Below are 23,047 nucleotides of genomic sequence, written 5' to 3' on the forward strand. Positions count from 1 at the left end.
TATTACACTCTCATATATCTTTTTAATGTTAAACCTCTCATACTAAAAGGTTTTTGTTACCATAAATTGGAGGTTACAGTCTCTCATATGAAACTCAATTATGTTCACTTGTTAAATTCTTTTTTAAAATATCAAGATGACTAAAAAAATCTCATTACTGTAAAAATAAAATAAAAAAATAAATCAAATACTACAATTACAAGGACATTTAGGTAACTTGAAGTGTCCTTAAGATGACCAAAAAAATTTCCTTTTCAGCTATAAAATAATGAATGGTAGCATGTCCGAGAAGTGGAGAGTGTGTTTGGTAGCCTTGTCTGCTCCCTCAGTTTCAAGTTTCAACTCCTTCTCCCTCTCTCTTCTCTCCAATTATTTATTTTCCTTCTCAAAGCTCAATCCTTTATTTTGTTTTCTTTTTTTTAAAAAAAATCTAAAGTCTTTCTCTAGACTGTGCAAAACCCACCCTTAAGATGCGCCACTCTTTTTCTTTCCCTTTGTTTCAAGACATGAAAGTTTATTCTTCTTTTACTCTCACTTTCTTGCCATGAACTCCTGCTTTAATTTTACAGTTTTTGTAGCTTATTGCCATGGACTTTGGGGTTCTTGGTTTGGAGGGTCTTGTGGGTCCTGAAAGTAGTAGTCATGCTCCTTCTCATGTCTCACTTCCTGAGACCAAACCAAGGATTCTTGGATCTGTGTTAACTAAGCAAGAAAGATCGTCTTCATCTGCATCTGCTCAGGATGATTACTGGAGGGCTTCAAAGATGCCAAAACTTGATGATTTCTCTTCCACCAAAACAATGCCACTGCACCAACCCGCTCCTTTGCTGAGACCTAATTCTATGTTTTCGAATGATTCTCGCCAACAAGAGCACATGCTAAGCTTCTCTTCTCCAAAACCAGAAGCTACTCCATTTCTCCTTAAAGATGCTGGGTTGGTTGAGAGAAACACACAAAACCACACTGCCTTGAGTTTTCCTTACTACCAGCACGCACCTCTTTCCGCTAGCAGAAGTGCAGGTAAGTACATAAGTTTTTCTTTTGTTGGGGTTGAAGTTCTCATCTTTGGGTTACAATTGGCATAAAGATTTTGTTTGATGTTTGATTTTAAGAAAAATGGGTTTTTGGGAAATGACAGATTTTAGTTACATTCATATCTAAAAGGTTGATTTTGCTACTATCCTCGTATGGCTTTGTTTCCATGTACTGGTGATGGTCTTTTCATGGACATTTAGTAGAAATTTCACATTTTGAGTCTTGTCAAAGGGAAAAGTTGATTTCCCCCACCCTTATAAGCCAGGTATTTTTGCTTTGGATTTGGTTAATTTTCAGTGTTAGAACATCAGAACATGGTAGTTACAAAAGAGGGAAAGAGCTAGAAAAATTAGGAAAATCAACAGTACACAGACAACTTATGCAATAGTTTATTTTTTTCCTCTATGTCAAATTTGGAATATAATTAAGGATACATATAGCTTCTTTGAATGTTACAGGCAAGAAATGTTTAATCTAATATTGCAGGTTATGGCACTGGAAACTTGAATGCAAGCATGCATGGGCCTTTTACTGGGGTTAGAGGACCATTCACTCCATCTCAGTGGATGGAGCTTGAACACCAGGCCTTGATCTACAAATACATCACTGCACGTGTGCCTGTGCCTTCCAATTTAATCATTCCTCTCAAGAAATCTCTCAACCCTTATGGCTTACCTTTTTCCTCTGCTGGATCATTCCCTCCCAGTTCATGTAAGCTTCTTCTATTCCTTTGAAATAGTTAGAAGAATCAACACCGCATATCCTTTTTTAATTTTTCTTTTGTGTGTTGGAGTTTTATTTTTCTTGTTTGGTACTGAAACTAATAGCCTACTTTTTTCAATTTATTATGATCTTTGAAATGATGTCAAATATATATGCACACGAATTATAAATATAAAATAATACTCTGTTTGAAGTGAAATAGTCTTTTTTTTCCCTCCCCTTTTTTTGGCTGATTTATTTCATTTCTCTGGTTTCCTTTTGTTTTCTTTTTCATGCATCTTTCCCAATCTACATAGTGGGATGGGGCACTTTCCACCTAAGTTACCCTGGCAACAACACTGATCAGGAGCCTGGAAGGTGTCGTCGGACTGATGGCAAGAAATGGCGGTGCTCAAGGGATGCTGTAGCTGACCAAAAATATTGTGAAAGGCACATAAACAGAGGCCGCCATCGTTCAAGAAAGCCTGTGGAAGGCCAGACTGGCCATGCTGCTACTGGGACTGCCAGTTCAAAGGTGGTGCCAATGTCTAACTCCATGTCAACCTCGATTACAACCAGTGGCGCTACCTCGAACAGCATTGTGATCACACAGCAACAGTTAAAAAATTTGCAGCCGGCTGCTGCTTCCAACTCTTCTGCAGATGCTCGTGTCAACGGGTAAAAAATGTGCATTTGAGCTTCCTTTTGCTTGTTTGTTTTATTTGCTTTTTGTTATCCATTTCAAGTTTTATAAGATGGCATTTCTCTCTAAAAGCATGTATATTCACTCTCTTCCTTTTACTTTACCATAAAGTTGACCCCATTATTTCATCTTTACTTAGGTGACAGTGACTAGTCCTGGTAGTTGACACTTAGGATTCCTTTTTCAATGGGCTTCATTATGGCTTCCCCATTGGTGGTTGCTTTGTACATTTGGATTGAAGGCTTTTTTTGTAGAAAAATTTGTATTTGTGGAGGTTATGGTTCCTGTTTACTCTAGAAAATATATCTTGTTGTAAGAAACTTTGTTCATGGTATCACCAAATTACTAAATTATACTCATCGGTTTGGTCTTAAGAAAAGTGAATGTCTTTTGCAGAGCACAAGATGCACGGAGGGTTTCTATGATGTCTTCCACTATCAACCGGAAATCTGACGAGTCTACTCTCTGTATTCCTAGACAAGATATCCTAATTGAACAGTGCTCTCAAACAGAGTTTGGACTTGTCTCCTATGATTCCCTCCTCAACCCATCGCAGAAGAGCTCTTACTTTAACTCTAAACCCTACGAGTCTTTTCTAAACTTTAGTGCTGAAGAAAGCCATGATCAGCATCCCCTTCGTCAATTCATTGATGACTGGCCGAAGGACCAATCTAATCGTTCTGTCATTAGCTGGCCAGAAGAGTTGAAATCTGACTGTACCCAGCTCTCAATGTCAATCTCAATGGTCTCGTCAGACTTCTCGTCGTCATCATCCTCACTTCTGCGAGAGAAACTTGCCTTCTCACCATTGAGGTTATCTAGCGAGTTTGACCCTATACAAATGGGTTTAAGGGTGAGCGGTGACCATAATGAATCAAGCCAGAAGCGAGCCAACTGGATACCTATCTCATGGGGAACTTCAATTGGCGGCCCTTTAGGAGAGGTCTTGACCACCAGCGCCAGCCATGCGGATTCCTGCAAAAGCTCATCAGCTCTTAACCTTTTAAGAGAGGGTTGGGATGGCAGCCCGCAGCTGGGATCTTCTCCAACAGGAGTCTTGCAGAAATCGACTTTTGGTTCACTTTCAAATAGCAGTTCAGGTAGCAGCCCAAGAGCAGAGAGCAAGAAAAACAATGAAAGTGCTAGTCTGTATGAGGATGCGGTTGGTTCGATAATTGCAAGTGATCCCCTATTCCATCCCTGTAATCAAGAAAATGGTTAGGATGAAACTTGTGAAGAAGAAGCTTGGAGTTATCTATCTTATTAATTTCTGCAGACTGTTTCTCCTTGTTGCTTGTTTTTTCCCCTCAAATCTAGAATGTAAAGGCTTGGCTGATTCCCAATTGAATAGGTATCGGCCATTCTTGCACGTATGGATCTGTAGGGATCTTTAATGTGTGAATTAAAGTAATTTTTCTCCTGCTTTGTTTGAGTTGAATGTCTTATTTTCCCATGGTTTCAACTTTCAACCTTCTAAATTTGCTGCATCTCTGTGATATGTAAGTATATAACCCCCATCATTCACGCAAGCTTACAATACATTATCAGATTGGGTCAGGACATGCATGTTTCAATGATAGGATGTTGAATCGAAGAAAAATAATGGAGAAGAGGGAAACCATGGGAATGGTATATGCAGGCAAGACATCAAAACAGTGGGGATAGAAGAGTCAATGATGATGATGAAGAATCATCTTCCATAGGAAAAGCAAAATATAATACTTAAAACTTCAAAAATACATATCGATCATTGATTCTTTGTAGGCCGTATGTGATATGCACTGTCCTATCCATTCCAGACCCGGTTGGTAGGTTGCTTCAAGGATATGTAGTTATGTACGTAAAAGAAATCACTATTGAACATTGAGATGGAGTTCCCTGGACTCCAGACAGGAGCAACTCTTGTGGCCTGCCCACCCGGCAGACCCCGCAATATCTTTTTTTTTTAAAAAAAAAAAGTTATTATTTTTATTTATTTTCATCAGCTCTGGCCCAGCCACTGCCTAATTTCACAATTTCGGTCCTAGCCTCCCCCCTCCCCTGGCTTGACATCAGTGTAGATTTTTTTAAGGGCTGGGACCCCGATTCTGGTGAAAATTTGTTGAGACCGGACCTATGTTAAGGCTCCTGCTTGCCAAATTATTACTGATTGGACATGAACTTAGCTGTATCCAGATATGTAAAAGAAAGAAGAAATTATCTATCAGTTGGGATGCTGGCATTGCCTGGTGCTTGGGAAAAACACAAACAGTCGACCTCGTTTTTGAAACCCAAATTGGTGTCTATCAGAAGTAATTTTCGGATAATGGATCAGACGGATTGATTTAAATCAATTTAATTTTGTTTATTTTATAAAATACAAAAAAAACCACTCATTTTAAGAACAGAATTCAATAGATTTTGACAAAGATTTTATTGGGTATTTTCAGGGTTGACTGTGTGACACCGTATTACTCAAATTACAAGTTAACCCGCTAAATCAAATTGGTTTTTAAAGCTGTGCTTGGTGCATAACCAGTATTCCAGTTGCTTGGTAACCTATTTACCAACAAATTCATTAGATTCAAAAAAGAAACTCTCTCGCAAAATTAAGCGCAGTACTGTCCACTGTGCACTCATGTGCTGGAATGCACCCTAGGGCTTCAAACTATCAAGTAATTTTAATAATTAGACTTCCCGAACCGAAGACATGTATGAATTATGATTATGTAATGAAGAAAACCGTCCACCGAGGACTACAGTACATACCTTAACTCTTGCAAGTACAAGACAACGACACGTTGGCATGTCTTGAAGACCTTAACAGTTAACACGAGATATTAGGCCGCTGCGGTTATGCTGGTGGCATGTACGTTTTGGACTTCACCTGGTAGAGAAACGACAACCTACTCATAGCTATGGTGAAGCTTCTCCTACAATTTGGAAACATGATTAAAATCATGTTTAGATGGTTTAAATATATTAATATAAAAATTAATTTTTTACAAATAAAAAAATATTATTTTGATGTATTTTCAAATAAAACATATTTTGAACCACAATTATTGTTATATTTTTAAATATTTATTAATATAGCTTTTATGTGTTTAGTAGGATGATATACGATGTTTTTTAATTAAAGATATATTAAAATAACATTTTTTATACATTTTGAATTTTAGCACATTAAAATAAAAACACTTTAAAAAAATTAATTTAATATTTTTCTAAATAAAAAATATTTTAAAAAATAAAAACTACCACAATTGCAATAAATCATTTACAACATACAGGATACATCTTAAAATCCCAAATTAAAATGGTTTGAATTGTACATCCACACAGTCAAATTAAGAGGATGTTTGAGCTTATTAACCCACAAAAAAATGTGCAAAAAAACACCACGTTTAGCCGTGGAAGTGTGTTTATTTACTAATAGACAGCACTCTTAATTATCATATAATAATAATATATGATAGAGAGCTCTTCGTCTCCAAGGCAAATTACATGGCTAAGGAGTTATGACCTTACCGCTAATCGATGGATAATTCTTCTTGAAAAATCCCCTCCAAAATCCGGCAAAATAACTTTTTCCTCAATTATACGAGAAGATATTAATTGCGATTGATTAGTATTTTCCAATATAAAAAATAAAATTATATAATAATATATTAATTACTATTAAAGATTGTTGTTCTTAATTAGCATCTCATGACTATTACATTTGTCTCTTTATCAGGGTGAGTAAAAGAACCGATAAATTATAAAATTAGGAAAAAATAAAATAAAAAACCGAATTAACTGATGAAAAAATAACAAAAAAGTTCTGCTTCGGTTCGGTTTTGATTTTCAAAGTTTGAAACCGATTGAACCGAACCAAACCGAACCGATTCAACCAAGCTAACACTTTAAAAAAAAGAGCAAGTATAAATATGATGTTTTTTCTAACCCTAAACCTAAAGTAACATTTAATAGCCGCCCCCTCCCCCCTTCCTTTACTCTCTGCATATTTTCTAACCCTAAACCTAAAGTAATATTCGGCCGGCCCCCCTTTTTCCTTACTCTTTGCATCTCTCTTTTTTTATTTTTCTTCATGCTCTACGATTATTACTTGTTAAGCTCCTGCTCCATGCTCGTCCGGCTCAGCAGGAATCCATTTTAGCATTTTCTTTTAAAGTTAAAGTAGGTAATGAAGGGGAGGGCAGAGCAAACCTTTCTCTGCGATGGATGATGAGGATCTATGTAAACTGTTTGTAATTTATTTCCTCTTATTTAAATAATAATGTTTTGATGGTTTTACATTTTAATACTTTTATTTTTCCTTTTGTTTTGTGTACCTTTTTACAAAGTTTAATTTTTGAGCAAGGATCTAAAAAAAAAAAAATCAGGGTTGAATTTTTGGATATCATGCATGTCCAACCAATTTCTGGATATCATATCATGCCATGCCTGTTGAGAAAGCCAAGGTTTTTCAAAAAATAAGCACAGATCTATGAGATTAGAAACAAGATGAAAATAGAATCCCTAAAACAATATGACCAGTGAAAAAACCCAGAATAAAAACTCAATTGAAATAATTTCGGTTTAAATCGGTTTGGAAGGGAAAAAAAACAAATCGAACCGAACCAAAGATGGTCGGTTCAAACCGGTTATCGGCTCGGTTCAAAAACTAAAAAAATAATAATTTCAGTTTGATTATTTATTTTGGCCCAAAACCGGACCGAATCGAAAATGCTCACCTATACTCTTTATAATTCTGAAATGTTTTAATTGTTTATTTTTTATATTGAGTCATTACACTTTATTTAAAATATGAAGTACAAGAATTGTCACAGTCCGGCCCAACCTGCTAGATATTGTCCGTTATGAACCTTATTGCTCTCACACATTTGTTCTTGATAACCATGCATGTTCCCAAAACACGTCTTTCATAGGAGCGCAACACACTAATCTTGTCAAATATTGTCCCCTCTGGACCTCCCAGTCCACCTATTCCTAGAGCTTCCACCTAAATCCCCCTTAGGGTTTTAAACGCGTATCACAAGTTAACAACCAGCACTACTAATAAAATCAACTATCAAATTCTCACCCGTCGACGTGGGATATTACAAGAACTCTTAGTAAGGTAGGTATTTAAAAACATAGTAGTAGTTGTTTTTTAAAATAATTTTTGTTTATAAAAATATCAAAAGAATATTTTTAAATTTTTTTTATTAACACATTAAATCAATACAAAATAACTAAAAAAAATTATTATTATTTTTTAAATTTAAACAAAAAAGAAAGAAAGATTGAAACTCATTGTCAAATTCATAGGAAAATAAGTTCCAATAAAAAACCATGTTGAATCAAGGAACTAATCAATCCAAGCTTAACGATCAAAACCAACAATCAGCCCATTAATTTGTTTTTTAAAAAATAAAATTTCATAAAAACATCTTTTTAATTTTTAAAAATTGTTTTTAGAGTCACTCTCCATGCCCATAACCTGACCTTGCCCTTGCCCTTGCCATGGGTACACGTACATATTGTCTGCTTTTAAAATTATGATTGATTTTTTTGTTTGATTTTAAAACTACGATTGTGTTTTTTTTTTTAAATTATTTTAATATACTATATTAAAAATAAATTTAAAAAAATAAAAATATATTATATTAATATATTTTTAAATAAAAAACATTTGAAAAACAATTAACATAATCACAAACACTAACTCCATACTGTACATGATCCAAAACAAAAACAACACAGAACAATTTTTTTGATTTTGAAGGAATGGAAATGGGAGCTCAGATTCTATGGGTGCAGAGAGTCTGTCATGCCCAATTGAGCGTTATTCAGTACGAGGAATTGATCTTATTATCATTGCAACCCAAAACCAAACAGCCTTCACAATTTCAAAATCCAAAACCGATAAAAATATAGAAAAAACAAATTGAAATCAACAGAAGAAAGGCTCAGACACGCACAAATTCTGTCAACAAATGAAAAACTAGCTCTCACTTTGGTCCGTATAAGAGCTAACATGATGATATTCAGGATCGAGAAATGTAATCAGTCATCACAGCCTCAAAGTTCTATCAGACACAAAAATGAGCAATCATTCTCGAGGCAGCAGAAACTAATGGGAAAGAGATTAAAAAATATAAGTTAAGGAGCACAAATAAATGAAGAGCAGGACGCCTGGACTTTAAAAGAGTTCACTTCAGACTTTAGAGGTGGCTGCCGCTCCTCCATGCCTTTCAAACCCTAACTCTACAGCTTTATATATACAGAGCAATCATGGAGGGCTTGAAATTACATTACCATCCTTAGTTATTGGGCCTTTGATCACCTCAGCCCACTTATTTATTTGGATCCACAAGCTGTGATTATTTGTGATTGGGTCATATCTTGGGTCCGGCTAGCAGGTTGGCTTACATAACAGAGAAATCTTTAAAAGAGATTAGCTATATAAAGTTAATGGTAATTTTCAGGTCACTAGGCGAATTCTTTTAAGAGAAAAAAAAACAGAGAAACAGAGAATCAAAATCATCAATAAACCAGTGCAATTTTTCAAGTATAAACTACTAACTACCAACAATGAAATTCTCCGGCACCTCCGATGTGATGACATATGTACTTCACATTATTGATTTGATTATATTTTAATGGTTTCTATTGTTCATTTTAATCTATTGTTCATTTCTATTTTTTAAAGTTTTGTGTATGGAATTCTGCCTATCTCATTGTTATGCACTATTTATATTAACATTAATTTGACACTTAAATCTTTCAATTGTGAAAACTTACAAGTTTACATAATTTATTTAGCATTATTTAGATAAAAAGTTCCTCATAGATCTTAAAGGCTAGCGCGGCACTAATTAAACTCATAAAGTGTTTCATTAAGCTAAAAAGGTTTTGTTTTGACAATACATTTCTTGTTAGTATGATATAAAGTTTGATTGTAGAATTGTTGTAGGAACAATAGTAGAATTATATGAATGAATATTAGTGATAGTAAAATTAGATGTTCAAATAATCTTTTTGATGTGGCTATGAGTTTATTGTGAGTAATTGTTGGGTAAGGGATCATAAATTTTTTTTTTGAAAACTTTGATGGAATATTGTTGATGATTCTATTAGTATTAGAAATTATTAATGAAATTATTGATAAAATAAAAACCATGATGAACGAGTTTATAATGATGATATTCCGTCGACAATTTATAATGTCAACAGAATTTTCTTTAAATGCTGAAAAAGCTTTGTCTGATTTTCTAGTAGTGTCACTTAAGAGTAGAATATTATCACCAACATCGATGGATCACACATGCAATGGGTTTAAATCTCTTTTAAGTAAGAATGCAGACAGAATATAGTTTCATATATATATATATATTAGTTTAAGAATTTGATTTGACTAGAGAAACTAATCCTAGTCCAATCCAAATATATTTAATCTTCCTCGAACTCTATCTCTAGGGATGGCAGGAAGATTAGCTAGCATAACCAGATTATCATCCTGAACATCACATGAATCCTTGCACGAAAAGATAAGTCTGCTCTTCCTTAGTTTAGACCTGACATTTTTCTTGCTTTCACTTGACAACTTGCCATTCCTCGCATTCTTTGTGCATTCCTTGTAAGCTGCAAGGAAAGGGTCTTCTTGCCACCATCTAAACCCTTTCACTGATTTGCTTCTTCGTGGAGGCTCTATCTTCGCGCTCACGCATGGAGGGAGAGGAATTTTAATGCCATGACTGCCTAAGACCTTGTAGGAGGTATCGGAGTCATGAGGAAACAACATAGGGGATGTAGGGGATGATATGTTAACGGCGTTTAGCCCTATATCTATTGTGTATTCTTTGTGGATGACCTTGGAGACTCCAGGTGAGTCTTCCCATGAAAAGGGTATGCTACCTTGTGAGTAAACCTTCCTATGGCTCATTGTTTGTGAAGGGATATTTTCATAAATGAAGAAAGGTTGCCCTTATATATATTGAGAGGGTTGCAAGAGATATTAGCATACGTTCTACACTCTCTAACAGCAAAGAAACCAAAAGGGCAAGCAAGGGAAACGTGAAAGGGAAGCTGCTATTAACTTTTAAACCAATTCAAAGAATTAGGTGATGAAGGGGAAGAAAAAGAAAATCAGGTTCATAGGTATTTGGTGGCCATAATTTAGCTAAGGAGATAAAAGAATATATGTACAAACTTAACGGCGGCCATAGATTGAAGAATAGAATTAATGGTAGGTGCGGCACCGGGAACAGCCAAGGGGAGCCTCCTGAAAAATATGGAACTAGTTTTTGTTTTGCTCTTAACTGAGTTAGGATTCGTCTTTTGAGTATTGCTCATTATGATGTATTTGCATTTGCTTTGGGTTTGAAAGTGGTAATTGAATAATATAAATGATATAATGAGATTTTATTTAACGATTTAATTAAGTTATTGGGTTGAGATAATTTTTTAATATGGTATTATAACATTAATATTCAAGCGGTCACAAGTTCGAATCTCACCATTCTTATTTATTTGATAAAAATTAAACACAAGAGATTAATATAAGTCTGTACAAGTTTCAAATCTAAAGGGCTTTTACTTGGATTTAGATTATTCTTTGATATTAAATGTCAAGAAATTAAGTGTTGAAATTGTTTTTTGATATTAAATGTCAAGAGATTAAGTGTTTGATTTATAATGTGGTGATTTATTCTTTTTTAAAGTAGTTTTTAATTAAAAATATATTAAAATAATATTTTTTTATATTTTATATTTTATATTTTAATATTAATACATCAAAACCATAAAAAATTACACATAAAAAATATTAATTTGATTTTTTTTAAAATAATTTAGAAAGAAAAAATTAATGCAATATTAAATATGCTAAGAGGAGTGTAAAACAAGGATTGAAAAATAAAATGTTAAAAAGGGTGTAAAACCATTCAAAAGGTAATTAAAATGTTAACAAATAATCAACAATGTTCTTAGGTATGCAAGAACTATTATAAACTAAAATTATAATTAAATCAAAACTAAACTAAAATAAAATAGTAAATAATGTATAATGATAGGATACAATTATGGAGTGTGAGGAAAAACAAAGAAAGTGAGTGTCGAATTAAAAAAAAATATTTTAAAAAATCTGGTAAAATTAATACCCTATAATCCCCCATTTCTTCATATCATGGGAGAATATCCTCATGATACAAAAAAAAAAAGATTACTCGTTGTTTGTAAAATTTAAATAATTTAATTTAATTAAAATAAATTATAATAAGTTGTAACATGACTACCAATTAAAATTTCAAAATATTTAAAGGAATAGAAAAATTAATTTTTTATAAAAACATAATTTTTTTTGAAATGTTAAGAATAAAAAATTTAATATTTCTTAAAATAGCATAGTAGTAAGAAAAATTTAATAAATAAAATAATCACAGTAATACTCGTTTAAAATGTTAAACAAATAAAAAAATGAATTTAATAAAAAATAAAATCTTGACCGTTCTTAAGCAATAAAAAATTCAAATGTTTTGGATAAAAAGATTTCAAAAACTTCTCAACCATTTTAAATTCCTAAAGTATTTAAAAAAGTTTAGAAACCAGTTTTCTTTAGAAGAAATATATTTTTATAAAATATTTATGAATAAAAAATCAAAATAACTTAGCTATTAAAACTTAAAAAAAAAAAACCCATCATTTAATTTCTTGAATACAGACACAGATAATTTTTGGAGGGTTTTTCCACAACCTCCAAAAATTCCACCCTTTAACCATTTCTTGCTCTACCCTCACTAAGTTAACGTTTAATTCTTAATTTTCCCCACTTTTCTAAAATGCTCAAGAAATCAAATTACTGAAAGGAGGAGTTTCGATGTTTTTGTTTATGATTGTAAACCAAGAAATCAAATAATTGAACTCTTGAAAGTCAAAGGCTTTTTTTATCAAACTATGAAAAGAACAATCTGTATTTTCTAAGCATAGCCCAGATTCTGACAGGGCTGTGTTAAACTTGTAGTCGCAGGATTCAGAATTGGGGGCATGACTACAACCACTTAACCATACAAAATTTGTTAAATATTTTCTTGGTTGATGGCTAGAGTAATGAAAGCAATTTTTTTGGAGTCGATTGCAAGGGAAAACATGATAAGTCAAGGGGAATGGACATTCAATATCATGATCTGGGTAGCGTAATTCTGTCAAGTCCTATCAGAAAAAGGAAATGAAAGGCTTAACTTTCCTGTTCTTGATAACGTGGACGTTGAATAACTTGACTTTTTCGAGCTCTTTTAATGGCAGATAACAACAAGATTTCTTGATTTCCAGCGACGATTAGATTTTCTACTGAGAACAATAACTTTCAGGTTATTCATCATCACAGTACTTAATCTTCTGATTTATTTGAGATTTTGTCCTCACTCTTAGCTAAATATTTATTGCAAATAATAATGTATGCAATAATCAAGACCACAAAAATATCAATCCATCATAAAAACACCATATCACATTTCCAGGTTATTCCCTTGAAATGTGAAGGTCTTTAGAACTTGATTGCGGTTTAATTTAATAAAATATGATTTAAATTTATAATATAAAATATAATTAAAAAAATCCAAGATGACCAATCTCAAATTTATTTGGAAAAGTTATTTTTAATCTTTATATTCTACTTTGACTTTGTTTTATGTTTTTTTTTAGTTTTTAATACAAAATTTTATTTTGTTCACGTTATAATTTTTGAATTATTTTTTTTAAAATATCACATGAAAATAGAAAAAAGTTATCAATTAATCATAATAATAATAAAAATTAATTTTAATAGTAATAAATTCGTATTCTCGAGATAAGTGAATAGAGATGGTAATCTCCCTATAAAATGGAGTTCGAAAGTTTGAAGGGAAGCCAAAAAGTGGTGGTTAGGATGTCACAATAATTAGCTCTGTGCTGGGCCTTCTGGCTATATTTTCTGTCTGCCTGTCCATCTTCTTATCTCCATGGACTATCCGAAATTTACTGACACGTAGTTTCAAGACCAAATAAACAATGAAAATGATGCAAAATCGTTATCAGTGAACAAAGGTAAAACCATTGCCTGTCGTTATATCTATCATGAAACAAACATTACCAGCTATTTGTTTTTGATCAATGGCAGCAAACAGAGCTAGGCCGACACGTGACTAGCAAATGAAGAGAAAGATCCAGCTTTTCCATTGGATATTTGGGTCATGAGATGTTAATTATTCCATAAATTTCTTTAAATTGTTGATTTAGGAATATTCGAATCCTAGTGTGCTATTAAAAACAGTACGTTACAATGTGCTTGTCTTTACGACTTACCAGTGAAGAAGAGAAGAGACGAGCAGAGCCAAACCTTCATAACCTCAAGTACGGCGTTTAGGGTTTTTTGAGATGGGTTATAATCAATGCCTTTTCCCATTGATAATAACCCCCCACGCATGTTTGTTTTGTCGGAAACTGGGAAGAGAAGGCAACTTTTTATCTAATTCAGACCAAAAGATCGGATGAAAAATATGGAGAAAATGCCAGAAACTATTATGGTATTAATAAAGTAATTACAAATACTTATTCAACAGAAGTTAGATAAAAATAAGTAGCAGGGAGGGAAAAAAAATAAAAAATTATACTTAAATTGAGATATTTTTCTTATTTTTGATAAGTTAGGGTACGTATGATTTCCTCTTTCATCTTTATGTATGTTTCTCTTTAAAACGGATCTATAATTAAATAAGTATTGATATTGATTGGTTGTTGAGTATTTTAATTTTTTCTTACCTAGCACTCAAAAGAAGCACTGTTTAATTAGTCATTGATATTATGATTGCTATCCCAAAACGTTTGCACTATAGAATTTAGTAGTAGGATACACACGCACATACATTTACAAGAGTTATAGGAGTAATTAATTGGGGGATAGAAAGGTATCGGTGCTCCATTTACTTAAAGAATTATGAGAGGAATCCATTGCGCCTTGCATGATTTCTTAATTAAACCATTAACAATTAACAACAAACAGCAAGAGCAAGAGGATTAGAAACATTCAGCATATAATATAGTTTTAATTTGTCCTTAAAATGAAAAGGCAACAAAATTGGAGAGTGACGAGAGCCCTTTTATTTATTTATTTATTTAAATTTGTTGGATTGCCTCGCTTTGATGACAATTATAGGCCCTTGATATCATCATTTTAAATTGCAAAGCCACTAGTCACTTTTAATTATATATTTCAAATGGCTTTCATTATCAAGAAGCACAAAAGATTGGAAGGTTGGGAAGATTTCATAATCAGGAAGTATAGACGGACCTTTGAGAAAGGGCTCCCCTCTTTCAATATATCTTCCTTTATCTGATACTTGGCAAGGTATTCATTTTGTAACCAATACAGTAGAATTCAGTTCAGCTCCAATCAGAGAAAGTATTAGATACAAAATGGACAGCGAGAAAGATATCTCTTTTTTGGAATGACCGATGGCTAGATTGTGGCATTCTTAAATATCTATTCTATCGGCTTCATGTTTTGTCCCTCAATCCAGCAAGTAGAATTATTGAAATGGCCGGGGTACTGGAACAATGAAGTTTGGTCTTGGAATCTTACTTGGAAAAGACAACTAAGCACTTCTGATCTACATCAAGTCTAACTCTATAGTTGAAGAGGACGTCCTATTGATTTTCCAAATCTGGAAGGAGTTGAATTGCATCAGCGACATGAAGATAAAAAGGTTTGGATCAAGGCATTTTATGGGCTATAATTTGGCTGGCAAGAAATCTTTTGAATTTTTATGATGAACAACCGGATTGGAGCTCAGTTTTCTAATTAATCTTACACCGCCTAACTCTATAGTTGAAGTCCACTAATAGGAATTTTTCATACACATGCCTGGGGTTGTTTCAAAGTTAAGAAGGTTTGTTGAATTGGATAAACTAGTTAGGATGTGTTTGGTATTGTGGTAGTTGATGTGGTTATGGTTTAAAAAAGTTGTTTTATAAAAGTATTTTTGATTGAAGTTGATTTCGTATTTATATATATTTGGTTAAAACTGTGGTTGAAATTGAGATCGAATAAAAAGTAATTTAATGTGTTTAGTTAAATATGCTTTTCAAATTAAGGTTACAAAATAATTAAAAAATATACATATTAATATTGATGGTTTTTAATTTAAATATTGTAGATTTAACTACTATTATTATATTATTAAATAAAAAATATTTTATATCAAATACTTTTTATTATTCCATTAAATTATCTACAATTTCATCACGTATGAAATTCATCTGATAAGGACTATAGTTTTTGTGGTTTTTTGAGCGTACAACAAAATCAGGTAAAATATCATCAGAAACAGAATTGGAATTGCGATCAAATTCCACAAATGTTACATCATCATGTGATGTTTTTCTAATTTACATAGTGTTATTAAATAATATTAAACATTATTTTTTTGAGTAAAACACAATTTTAAAAAAAATTAATTTTTTTTTATCAGGTCGGACGCGATCCAATAAATTTTACTCGCATAAATAGTGCAAAAAAATTCACCTGGCACTGTTCACGTGAACAGTGCCACGTGAATGCTTCTCACGGGTGAATTATAATTCACCTGTCATCACTTGGCATGGCACTGTTATGAACAGTGCCCATGGATTACAAGAGAAACAGCTCCCAGCTGCTTGTGTAAAACACCAGTTTGATGCAAAAAATTATGGGACCCATCAAACAATAAACAGCTGTTTACATGTTACCAAAAGCCTGAATTACTCGGTTTACTTTAAAAATTAAAGCTACCGCGTAAACAAACACCCACTTAAACTCCTATCTCTCTTGCCTTTTTTCTTTTAGCCTCTGGATCTCCTCTCAATATCTTTTTTTGAGTTTCTTTTCTCTGTGTACATATTTATATCTAACTCATTCGTGATAGCTTGTCTATATATATATATATATATATATATATATATATATATATATATATATATATATATATATATATATATATATATATATATATGGGTGATTATTAATTGAGAGTTATTTATTTATTTAATGATATAATGAATGTTTTGAGACTAGTTTATATGTCAATCGAGACTACATTTTATCTTTAGATAATTTTAAAGATAAACTCTAAATAAATTGTTTGTTTTAAAAAATAATTATTATATTTTTAGTTTGCAAACTTTTATTTTTTTAATTTATGTGTGTTAATTGCTTCTGTTTTTGTTTTTAGAGTATATATGTAAATTTTCAAGTTCTTAATTTATGTTAACTTTGAACTTAGCTATCAGCCTTAAGATACTTGGTTAATAGGTTTTGTCGGTCTAAGCAAACTGCCCGTATAATAAAAACAGTGACGGAATGCAAAATGTAGATTTTAGAAGAGAAGTTCCCAAACTGTAATTCAATGAAAGTAGCAAGTGTGATTTTCTTAATTTGTATTTGTTTGAATATTGGAACAAATACATTTATGAATATTATTATAACTTGATATATGTAGTTGAGCAACATTAAATTAATTTATTAGTGCTCATAGTTGTTTTAGAAACTATATATTCAATTAATCCCTATATATTAAAATTTATAACTTTATCAATTTATTTTAATTTTGTTATAAGAAACGGGAAAAAAAAGATAAAAAATCCATTAGTATGGAAAGAGAAAGAAAGGCTTTTTGTATGCCGCTCTCTGAAGAGAGTTTATGGGTTTTTCGCTCATGATTCAATACCGAGAGTTGCTTTCTTCGATGTAGCACTGGAAGGAGTTGTTGGACACATTTTCATTATGCAGGGGTGATGACGGTTAGGTTCGGTTGGGGTAGAAATTCCAACCAAACTTGGAGTTGTAACTTCTAAAAAATTCAACCTGAATTTGACTAAAAATCAGTTCAAATCAAATTATTTCAGTTCAGTTTGAATCGAGTTTTTTTGCTTTGAAAATAAAAAAAATCAATACCTCCAAACCAGTAGAGAGAGAAGATAACTTGGTCCAGTCCAAGGAATACAAGGAGAGGGAGAAGATACTAAAATGAAAACAAAAATTACAGACAACTTGGTCTAGGAGACCAAATCAAACAAACACCAACACAGGGCTTTGGATTACTTGAAAGTTCCTGTTATTGACAGAAGCAAAAACCCAAAGAATCAACATTTTATACTCTTAAATCTAACAATAAATATTAAATAATCACAAGCTAGACAAACTCATTAGAAACAGAAGCACTTTCAAATTAATGGTTTATTAATTTAAAATTTTAAAATCAAGATGCAGGGCCTGAATATAAATCATGCATTTGTAATAGTCCGGCAGCGTCTAAAACAGCAAGATCAAGTTGAGGCCGGGGGAAGAAATGAAGGAGGCGTGTGGGAGAAGACTTACCTGCAGCAAAGAAATAAAGTGAGCACGTGTATGGTCAAGATTGGACAGGAAACACTTACGTGGAGGGCTGAGATGAAGAAGCTCATGCGGCTGACAGCTGACAAGGGAGTAAGTTCAAAGGCAAACGACACTGTTTGGGAGAAGAAAAGGAATCCAAATACGACACAGTTTGGAAGAAGAAAAAAGAGTCCAAATACAACACTGATTAATAAAACAACTGTCAATTCTATCTATTATCCTTAATTCTCAATTAACCGAGAGTTACAATAAAAAGGAGAGGGGGGGCAGCAGATAGGCAGGAAATTGTTTTGAAGCAAATCTCATTCACGCAGGAGGCCTGGGCTACCTCGAAGCTGCCCAGAAATCTAGATTAGAGTTTATCAATTTGGCATTGTTCTTTCTATTCAGTTTCTTTAAGATAATTATCTTCAAACTTGTTATTTCAATTTTCCCCACTTACCTGTAAGTTCAGTTTAAAGAAAAGCTATAATAAGAATTCCAGTATTTTTCCATTGAAATTACTAAAACCATTACAGCATCCCCCTTCTAATAAGATCTCTTCCAATTTTTATTTTTATTTTGTTATTAAAACAAAAGGGTAAATCAGTGCACCCACCTTTTGACTTTGTAATGTCGAAGCACCTTTTCTTACTTCGCAAGAGAACAAAGAGAAGTACAGAACAAAGGGAATGAGAGACGATAGGAACGAGTCACTAGAGAGAAAGAGAGAGAGAGGAAAGGGGAGGGGATTGCTGAAACAAAAATTAAAAGGGAAAAAATGTTTTATGATCAGGTTAAGCTTCTATTTGTTCCTTTTTTTTAGTTAGTTTAAATTATTCAATTTTTGAAATCAAAACCTAGCTGAACTAGGTGATTTTTCTAGTTTTTAAACTGATTTTTTTTAGTTATTTTGATTTTTTAAAATTTAATCGGTTTGTTTTTTGAACACTCCTACCATTATATACTTTCAATGGGAGCCGTTTTTTACTTTATTTCCAGCATTTTACTATTGGGAAAAAGTCCGCGCATCCCAGAGGTACTGATCCATCGTTTTGATCACTTCCTCCATCAATTTCTTCTCACGAAGACTTCCTTCCCCCCCTTCTAATTAATGACAAGGGCTAGAGCTGAAACACTTGGATAAAGGTTCACGGCAAGATCCGCATTGGAGTGCCTCTTGTGATTGAGGTGTCCGGTGTTTGCTTCTGGGTTTGGAGAAGTACATATTTTCAAGGAGAATTTTGTGATATATTGCGATACCTACTTAATTTATTGCCCCCATTGCCTTCTCATCTACGCAGGTGCTTGTTACAAATCAACCAAGAGAGAAAGGAATTCACTAATCCTTACCAAATCAAACATGATCGTACACCTGGTCAAAATGCTATTTAGTTATTTTTTATAATATAATAATAAATTCATTAATTTTAATAAATTAATTACAGGGACAGGGTTATAATTAATTAACTCCTTTTGTATGTAATTCAATCGATCAAGCATTGGATGCATACTATTTGTGAAGGCATGCGGGTGAAGAGGAGATGTGTGTGTGTGTGTGTGTGTGAACCCATACTAATAGATAATTATGGCATACCATAGCAATGCTTGATTAAATAAAATGGGTATAATAAAAGAAGCCAATTAATCTCCTCTTTTCTAAAGAATCTTGAATTTATACCTCTACTTTATAATTAAAAAAACAAGCTCATTAGAAATTGGAAAGAACCTTATCCCTCAAATAACTTTGGAAGATACCAACGTCAACTTTGGAAGTTGCCCATCATCACACATATGGCCGGCCAATTATGTTCTATATATATATATATATATATATATATATATATATATATATATATATATATATATATGATGCCATTCATAATCTAATTAAGTGGAGCTTAAAAAGTATAGTGCTAAATTTAAACTCAAAAGAACAGCAAAAGAGAGCATGATATTGCTTAAAATAATCATACACTAGTTAACTATCCTTTTTACAAGACAACAAGCCAAGTATTTTGCCCTGGAAAACACCCTTAATTTATCAAAAATCACCGAAAGCCCCTCCATTATGTTTTTCCTTGCTTTATAGCAGCAACTACGAAATAAAGCCTCCTTTTCTTCCTGTTTTAACTGTGAATAATTTCATGATTTATTTTTATTATTAAATAGCTTATGAATAAGTGATTAATGATGGAGGTATTTATTCAGTGGCAGAAATAATATTATTGCATGGCCATGCGGACGTGAATTGTTGGAGTTGCCTCATCATCAAGATTTGGCGTGTTTCCGACAGCTTTTTTAGGAGCATACTATATTCAGACCGGAGCCAGTCGTTTTCTGTTCGTACACTGTGGCAATGGTACAAAACAATCCGCAACCGGTTCGTCAGTTCACGGTTCTCAACCCTAAGCCGGTTCGCCTGGTTCCTTAGGTTGTCCATGTGCTTCTGTTTTCGCATCCGAGACCGCCTTGCCGACTCCCGGTTTGATACCATCCGCCTACGTTTCCTTTCATCTATGACCGAAACCGGAGGGTTTGGTTCATCGGAGCCGGAGTTTGAGTTTGAATTGTCAGGGTTCTGGTCCAACAGGTTGGACTCATCCGAACCGGAACTCGAACCAAAAGGTTTTGGTGATTGAGGAGCACTTGGAAAGGGGCCGAAACAGTCCCAAGGCGTAAAACCATTCTCAAAGAACTGAAATGGGTTGTCGAGCATCGGTTCAACCAATGGGTAAGTGGCCGAAACCGTGGACAACATGGCTATAGAAATTGCTCGATAGAGAGGGGAGGAAGGAAGGAGGAGGAAACGGAAGAATTGCAGCGTAGGGGGCTCATATTTATGGGCAAAATTGGTGGAACCCACCATGGGCATGGAAAATACCTGTTCAAGGGTGTATTCGTCCATAACCGTATGCTTTATGTATAAAATACCGTATGTGTACAGGGATTGGCTTTCCAGTCAGTGGGCACTATGATGGCGTTTAAAACTTTGTTGCTTTTTTTAAAGGCAAATTGAAGCTGACATAAGCTGATGGGGTCCACGGAAACATTGGCTTTTGATTTAGCTTAGCCATGAAGAAACAAAACAATCGGCTCCACTGCTGACGCGTGTCCAATATGAATGAATCCGTGTGCAGGGACTAGGGAGCAAATCGTTTGAAAGGTCACTGACGTGGAGCCAAGTGTTTGGCTTGGCTATACGGCTCATGCTATCTAAGCCTGAGCCGCGAGAGAAATTGAGTGGCATCGCATGGATGTCATGGCTGATCAAAGCGAGCAAGGTGGTTTTTAATTGTTTAATAATTTTATTTAGAGATATTATTATTTTATTTTTTTGATTTCTGTATATAAATCTTAGAGTTAGTATTGAGATAAATTATTAATTCTTTTTTAATATATTAAAATTAATGCAAAGATGCACTAAATCATTTGAGAAAAAAAATTAATCCTAGTTTAATCTATCTGAAAGTATTTTTGTTGTTAAATAAAAAAAACTTATTTAATTACTATTTTAATTCTTGAATTGATTCAAAAATACTTTTATTGTCAAATAAAAAAAATAAAAAAGAATTGTTTAATAATGGAGTGGTAGGGGATCAGCCTCACAGCTATTATAAGATTGAAAATTATGTCGATCGCTTTTAAGTGATGTCACATTTGCTTTCCTATATTAATTATGAACATATAATTATATCACATCAAAACTAATAGCAAATTAATGATATTATATTATTTCTTTTTATTTTGTCTTTCTAGCATTTACTCAAAGTCAGGAGACGGGATAAATTAATGTGAAAGATCTCAAATATTAAATTAAAGTATGTTAATATCAAGGTAACTTCAGAATCAAGGTACGTTTTGGGGGAGGTGGTGCCTTAACACCATACTTTTTTTTTTAATTAATATAGATGTTTGGATTAATTTATATTTATTTTAATTAATTTTATAAATTTTGAAATGAATAATTATATAAGTATCCAATAACTCTGAAATATAATTACTTTTAAAAATTAAATTTAAAATCTAACTAATTAAAATTTCCTCACCCCACACTTGTTATTAAGAGCAAAAATCATAATTATTCACTTTATTTAATTATTACATGCCTTTCCCAATTGTTACATAAGAAATACGTACTGTCCCCAGAAATATTTTGACATTTGGACACAACTGAGGAGATGATTAATCGAAAGAGAGTGACGTGCCAACTGATGATTAATACCTGCCTCTCAATTTCAATGAACTTGTCGAAGTGCTGTCTTTTCCGAAAGGCCAGAAAAGGGAACATGTAAGTTGAGGGGCAGCTACCAAATCATCTCAAAAGGTTTTTTTTTTTTTTTTTAATCAATTGTTTTCCAAGTATTTTCGTTCATGTTTATCAACATTGTTTTTTAAATTATTGTCGTTTTGGTGCATAATAAACACATTAGTTATACTAACAATACTAATATTCATTAACTTTTCAATTAATGTTCTTCAAATTGGCACTATTTTAGACTCAAACTATTAAAAGAAAGAGGCAAAGGGACAGAGATAAGAAACGTAGAGAATCTTTGGAACCTAAGTGATAAAATTTATAGATTTAGATAAATACAATTGAGAATAAGTATATATTGAGGGCTTCCCTTGAAAGAAATTGAAGGACCGAATTGGGGACAAAGAATCTTGAGCTTTCTAGAATCATCATTAGAGTAACCAGGAAGAAACTCAATTAAAGACAAGAACAGAGATTTAAAAACTAATGATCTGTCCTAGCTGAATAAATAGTAAGCATAGTGGTAAAATAATGCCTTTTTCTTGTTTTTTTCGTTTGTTTCACTCACCTTAATTTTATACCACCAATATCTTAGCATTGAAGAACTTAAATATATATATGTATGTATTAATTAACAGTAAATATTTTAAAATTTATAGTTTAAGTAAAATTCAGATCTCAGTACCATAACAGACCACATAAATAAATAGAGCGTAGTTTCAGTGAAGAAAGACACAGTTGACTGGTTCTTAATTAATTTTCTTATATGCTACAAACAAATTCTAATGCTATATTCCTGTACTAGCTAGTCTTATATATATCCTCCTTCTGGACGGGTTGAAGACGTCGTTTTGTGCAAATTTATATTATTTATTAGATTATTTTAGCTGCCTCCATCTTGGCGGGACAAAGATCCTAATTAAGAGAAATTAAATACAGGCCATGCCATATCGTACAATGAAAACAAACATAGCCATATATATAGAGCTATAATATT

The 23,047-nt window shown here is 32.8% G+C and overlaps 2 protein-coding genes and 2 non-coding genes across 4 annotated transcripts; 1 reads left to right on the forward strand and 3 right to left on the reverse strand.

The window, feature by feature from the left end:
* Positions 1 to 297: 297 nt before the first annotated feature.
* Positions 298 to 3,872, forward strand: LOC133672591 (growth-regulating factor 1-like). The gene is made up of 4 exons (XM_062093038.1): positions 298 to 1,020; positions 1,522 to 1,746; positions 2,055 to 2,415; positions 2,837 to 3,872. The coding sequence occupies exons 1-4, from the start codon at positions 588 to 590 to the stop codon at positions 3,660 to 3,662; spliced, it is 1,845 nt and encodes a 614-aa protein (XP_061949022.1). The 5' UTR covers positions 298 to 587; the 3' UTR covers positions 3,663 to 3,872.
* A 4,331-nt stretch (positions 3,873 to 8,203) lies between these two features.
* LOC133673615 (small nucleolar RNA snoR8a) lies at positions 8,204 to 8,294 on the reverse strand. Its single transcript, XR_009835028.1, has one exon. It is a non-coding gene; the product is annotated as a small nucleolar RNA snoR8a (small nucleolar RNA).
* A 77-nt stretch (positions 8,295 to 8,371) lies between these two features.
* On the reverse strand, positions 8,372 to 8,489 carry LOC133673616 (small nucleolar RNA snoR126). Its single transcript, XR_009835029.1, has one exon. It is a non-coding gene; the product is annotated as a small nucleolar RNA snoR126 (small nucleolar RNA).
* Positions 8,490 to 19,726: 11,237 nt separating this feature from the next.
* Positions 19,727 to 20,929, reverse strand: LOC133672349 (basic leucine zipper 43-like). The gene has a single exon (XM_062092735.1). The coding sequence runs from the start codon at positions 20,698 to 20,700 to the stop codon at positions 19,996 to 19,998; it is 705 nt and encodes a 234-aa protein (XP_061948719.1). The 5' UTR covers positions 20,701 to 20,929; the 3' UTR covers positions 19,727 to 19,995.
* Positions 20,930 to 23,047: the final 2,118 nt, after the last annotated feature.

The sequence above is a fragment of the Populus nigra genome, chromosome 14 (assembly GCF_951802175.1).
Source record: "Populus nigra chromosome 14, ddPopNigr1.1, whole genome shotgun sequence".
Classification (NCBI taxonomy): Eukaryota; Viridiplantae; Streptophyta; class Magnoliopsida; order Malpighiales; family Salicaceae; genus Populus; species Populus nigra.